At 55.1% G+C, this 5,389-nt stretch overlaps 1 protein-coding gene across 1 annotated transcript; it reads left to right on the top strand.

The window, feature by feature from the left end:
* Positions 1 to 1,569: 1,569 nt before the first annotated feature.
* CD93 (CD93 molecule) lies at positions 1,570 to 4,458 on the top strand. The gene is made up of 2 exons (XM_032419812.1): positions 1,570 to 3,671; positions 3,921 to 4,458. Exons 1-2 carry the CDS (start codon positions 1,741 to 1,743, stop codon positions 3,943 to 3,945), a joined length of 1,956 nt encoding a protein of 651 aa, XP_032275703.1. The 5' UTR covers positions 1,570 to 1,740; the 3' UTR covers positions 3,946 to 4,458.
* The last annotated feature ends 931 nt before the right edge of the window (positions 4,459 to 5,389 follow it).

Genomic DNA, 5,389 nt, shown 5'->3' with positions numbered 1-5,389 from the left:
ATGGATGGATGGATGGATGGGTGGATGGGTGGATGGATGGATGGATGGGTGGATGGATGGAGAGGTGAGTGGGTGGTTAGATGGATGAGTGGATAGATGAATAGATGGATGGATGGGTGGATGGATGGATGGATGGAGAGGTGAGTGGGTGGATAGATGGCACCAAAGAGCACAGGGGGATCCTAGGGATTCTGAGAGAGGATTCCTGGACTATCTCAAATATCTTATTAAAATGAGAAGAACATAAAGGACACCTCTGAAGGGTCTCCAACTAGAGTCTGAGATGGGCACCTTATGCCTTGGGGAGGCTGAAAGCCAGTGAGTTCATAACCCCCATGACACCCTAACTCAAATCTCTGTGGAGGGCCGATGTAGCAGACACGGGTGCCATGCCCATAGCCCCTTGGTAGCTGCCGGCCATTCTCCTCCTGCGTGTTCCTTCTGGTGAACTAGGTTCTCACTGTCAGCCCAGAGTGTCAAGAATTTGCCGCTTCCAATGAGGAGGGTAGCTGGAAGAGAGCTGCCACAGCCCCGTCTCCTTGGCTCAGAAAACGGAGAGTGTTCCCTCGGGACCATGCTCCAGGAGCCTCAGTGTTAAGGCGCACTCATGTACCCTCTGTTGGTTTCCCCCATTCCTGTCTGACTTCTCCTCTCGAATAAATGACTTGTCTCAAATCTGTGTCTCAGGGTCTACTTCTGGAGGAAGACAGCTCTGATGACTAACACATCTGCGACTTCAGGAAAAGCACCCTTTGCTTCAAGGGCCTTTGATGAGCTGCTGGGAGGAAGGGGCCTGCTGTGGCCGGGATTCTCAGAACTCCCGCCCTTCCTGCTAACCCTGAGCCGGGGGAGTCGGGAATGCAAGTCCAGGGCCGTGAGGCCAGAAACATTTTCCTCTTTTCTTTCTGATGCTTTTTGTGACACTGCCACCTCACAACACAGTATTTGCACTGTGAAACCCTGAAAACTGCCAAATTTCATCCCATTTGGTTTAATGCTCTTTAGGAGCTTGGCATTGTGTTAGACAATCCGTCATTCCCACGGCCCAGTTCCTATTTAAAAACTGCCCATCTATTTAAAGTTCACGATGAGGGGATAAAAGAAAAAAGACTTCCAAAGCCAAAGGGAACATGAGATAGGCAGAAGAAAAATCCAGTTTGCTTCTAAAAAAGGCTGAAAATTATAACCATCCGTGGCCTCATGTCTCAAGTCTGAGAATTTTTTTTTTTCCTTCTGATTGTTTGCAAACCAAAGTGGAATTTTATTATGGGTTACTAAGTGAGCTTTTTCAAGTTCCTAGTCCCCCAAAGTCTCCACTCACTCTGTAGCATGCCATTTAAGTTCGTCCTGCAGATGGGAAAGACAAGGGAGCCCAAATAAAGCGGCGGGCGTCTCTGAGCTGGAACTGCCTGCCCCGCACGCTACTACATTTCCCCAGAGATTAGCCAGAGACCCAACGCAGCTGTCTGACCTCTTCTATGAACAACAAAACCGTGATGAAGGCGACAGGAGTCAGAACACTATTCACTGCAGGAAGCCCCAGTATCCGGTAAGAAGTAAGAAGTACAACAGTACAGGATGCGCCTTGGGTCAGGGGGATGTGAAAGCCCTCAGTCTTTGTGTTCCTCCCTGGGCCAGAGCGTCTGCGTCTGAGCCCTCGGTTCTCCTCGGAGCTCAGCTGCGCCTGCGGCTGTCACGGCAGGGCCACCAGCCTCCCGCCGGGAGGGACACGGGGCCACGATGGCCACCTGCGCCGGGCTGCCGCTGCTGCTGCTGCTGAGGCTGCTTCTGGGCCAGCCCCGGGCGGGGGCCGGCGCTCACAGGGAGGCCGCAGTGTGCGCGGGCAGGGCCTGCTACACCGCGCACTGGGGCAAGCTGAGTGCGGCTGAGGCCCAGCTTCACTGCAGCAGGAACGGCGGCAACCTGGCCACAGTGAGGAGTGAGGAGGAGGCCCGGCACACCCAGCGAGCCCTCACCCAGCTCCTGGAGTCGGAGGCGCCCCTGGCAGCTCGGATGGGCAAGTTCTGGATCGGGCTCCAGCGTGAGAAGGCCAAGTGCTTGGAACCCAGCCTGCCGCTGAAAGGCTTCAGCTGGGTGGGCGGTGGGGAGGACACGCTTTACACCAACTGGAACAAGGAGCTCAGGAACTCTTGCATCTCCAGGCGCTGTGTGTCCTTGCTGCTCTATCTGTCCCAGCCATCCCATGCCAGCCACCTCCCCAAGTGGTCCGAGGGCCCCTGCGGGAGCCCGGGCTCTCCGGGAAGCAACATCGAGGGCTTCGTGTGCAAGTTCAGTTTCAAAGGCATGTGCCAGCCTCTGGCTCTGGGAGGCCCAGGCCGGGTGAACTACACGACCCCGTTCAATGCCACCAGCTCTTCCCTGGAGGCCGTGCCCTTCGGCTCTGCGGCTACCGTGGTCTGTGGGGCCGGGGAAGCTGGTCAGGAGGATTACTTCATGTGCAGGGAGAAGGCCCCCGATGTGTTCGACTGGGGCAGCTCGGGCCCCCTCTGCGTCAGCCCCCAGTATGGGTGCAGCTTCAACAACGGGGGCTGCCAGCAGGACTGCTTCGAGGGGGGCGACGGTTCCTTCCGCTGCGGCTGCCGGCCGGGTTTCCGGCTGCTCGACGACCTGGTGACCTGTGCCTCCCGGGACCCTTGCAGCTCCAGCCCGTGCCGGGGGGCAGCCACCTGTGTCCCGGCACCCCACGGGAAGAACTACACATGCCGCTGCCCCCAGGGCTACCAGCTGGACTCAAGTCAGCGGGACTGCGTGGACATGGACGAGTGCCAGGACTCCCCCTGCCCGCAGGCCTGTGTCAACACCCCTGGGGGCTTCCGCTGTGAGTGCTGGGTGGGCTACGAGCCCAGCGGCCCCGGGGAGGGGCCCTGTCGGGATGTGGACGAGTGTGTCCTGGGCCGCTCGCCCTGCGCCCAGGAGTGCACCAACACTGACGGCTCCTTCTACTGCTCCTGCGAGAAGGGCTATGTTCTGGCCGGGGCAGAAGGCACCGAGTGCCAGGACGTGGACGAGTGTGCGGACACGGAGAACGGCCTTTGTGACAGCTTGTGCCTCAACACGCAGGGGTCCTTCCGCTGCGGCTGCCTGCCGGGCTGGGAGCTGGGCCCAGACGGGGTCTCGTGCACCTTGGGCCCCACGTCCCTGGCCCCGCTGTCTGGGCCTCCCCAGGGGGAGGATGCAGGAGATAGAGAGGGGAAACTCGTGCATTCTGCCACAATGTCCAGGCCCACCAGGGACCCTGAGGGCACCTCCAAGGAGGCACCCACCGCAAAGGGACCCTCCCTCCCACTCAACGCCCCCGTCACCCTGGCCGCACCCCACATGCCAGCTCCCAGTGGGCCCCCTGGTGTCTGGATGGAGCCCAGCACCCATCACCCCATGGTCACCCCTGGCCATGGGGAGAATACAGAGGAGGATTTCACCGCCAAACAAAGCGATGAGGGCACCGACGGACAAAAGCTGCTGTTGTTCTACATCCTGGGCACCGTGGTGGCCATCTTACTCTTACTGGCTCTGGCTCTAGGGCTACTGGTCTACCGCAAGCGGAGAGCAAAGAGAGAGAAGGAGAAGGAGAAAAAGCCCCAGAACGCAGCTGACAGCTACTCCTGGGCTCCAGAGCGAGCTGAGAGCAGGGCTTTGGAGAATCAGTACAGGTAAAGGAGCCCTCAGGTCACCCGGGGGGGGGGGGGGGGGGGGCAGTGGCGGGGAGGGGGGAGGGCAAGGACCGGCACACAAAGCAGGCGGAGTACAAGGGGCAGGTGTTGTCCAGGCTGTCAGCCCAGGGGCACTCACTAAGGGCTGTCGCCCTGCCGGGGACATAGAGCACGTGGGCCTCTCCTGGGGTCTAGATGTGCTCGGTAGGTCACAGCAGCTTCCAATGCTGTCCTGGTTGTTTTCCGTAGTCCGACGCCGGGGACGGACTGCTGAAGGTGAGACGGCCCCAGAGACACTGACAATCGGCTACCACCATCCTCAGAGCTTTACGCACCCCGTCGGAGGGGAGGGGGGGGCCACATCCTTCCAAAAGACTGGACTGGAATCTTAGCAAACAGTTGTAAACATTCTTAAAAGCCTGGCCACTTGGAATATACAGGTATTTTCTACGTGTGTGTGGTATTCTTGAAGTGGAAGCAATGGATTGGGATGTCATTTCGGAAATTTTGTGAATATTAACAATTCTCACTCACTTATCTTGTCAAATTCAAATGTGACTGATTTCATGTCTGCCGCTGATTCTGGATCAAGGGCTTACAAGTCAGGTGCTAATGGGGCTCCTTTTGAACTGCTTCTCTGCTCACTGGAATCATCTAAGAAGAAAAGGAGGTCTGCTAATGCTAATTAGGATTGGAATGTTTCGTTCCTCTTGGTAGAACAGAGACTAAATCAATTGTTTAATTACGTAAGAAGCTTTTTTTTTTTTTTTTTTTTTTTTTAAAAAAACATATTTAGGACTGGAAACATTTCTTTACATTTGCGTTCATGCATTTTTCCATCACAAGCCCTGCTGAGCTTTATAGTTGGAGTCCTGCAGAAAGACCAGAGTACATTGATCTGTTTAGGTAGCAAGGATGCTGGAAGTTTAGAAATTGCATTTCCTAGTTCTTAGTGTCTCTAATAGTCTTGGGTTTATTTGCAAGTGAAGTCTGGAAAGTGTGGGAGAAGTATAAAGTGAGTTGAAAGCGTTTTTGAAAGCACGTACTCCAAAGAGCTTGAGAGAGAAACCTGGGGTTTGTTCCACAAATACTTGAATCAATCCATCTAAATGCACTTGCGTTAACGCACACTGACTATTGATGAGGTGAACGCGCACAAGGATAAAAGCTGGAGACATCTCGTCTCTGGGTGAATGCAGCCCCGAGACACCTCCCATGCCACCTGCCTTCCCTGCGTGCTGTTCTGGATTTAAATGCTCTGATCGTAGATGGACGGAGCCCTGAGAAGTCTCTCATTCTGATTATTAAGGCTGTGTGAGGGGGATGAGCTGCTGAGTTTTGAAAGCTGGCATCGTAAGGCATCTTAACCTAGCTCACAGCTGGTATTGCTTCTTGAGAACACGATCCTGACTTGTGGCTGTCGCTTGCAAGAAAGGGACCGGGCAGGCAGGACGCTGTCCCCTTTCTGCTTGAAGAACGTTTGTCACATTTTTCTCTATTTCTTAAAAAAAGTGGGGGAGATGGGAGGGAGAGAGAAAAAGAGAATAGCTCAAATCTTTTGCAACCACAAAAACCACTCAAAGCAATTTTAATTTATTTTTAAATGCTCGCTTGCAAAGGTTTCCCTTCTCTATGTAGTGGTGGAGAGTACTCTCTCCCCACGCAATTCTGCCTGGGTCACTGGAAAGCAGCTCAGGGATTCACCAACGGTCAGAGCT

The sequence above is a fragment of the Phoca vitulina genome, unplaced genomic scaffold (genome assembly GCF_004348235.1).
Source record: "Phoca vitulina isolate PV1807 unplaced genomic scaffold, GSC_HSeal_1.0 scaffold22, whole genome shotgun sequence".
Lineage (NCBI taxonomy): Eukaryota > Metazoa > Chordata > Mammalia > Carnivora > Phocidae > Phoca > Phoca vitulina.
This window is presented reverse-complemented; position numbering and strand designations above follow the sequence as displayed.

What these genes read in the sequence shown, in the direction of transcription:
- CD93 (XM_032419812.1), top strand. Translation starts at nt 1,741, where the DNA reads ATGGCCACCTGCGCCGGGCTGCCGCTGCTGCTGCTGCTGAGGCTGCTT. An exon ending in GCTTTGGAGAATCAGTACAG is followed by an intron (nt 3,672 to 3,920) that starts GTAAAGGAGCCC and finishes TGTTTTCCGTAG; the next exon opens with TCCGACGCCGGGGACGGACT.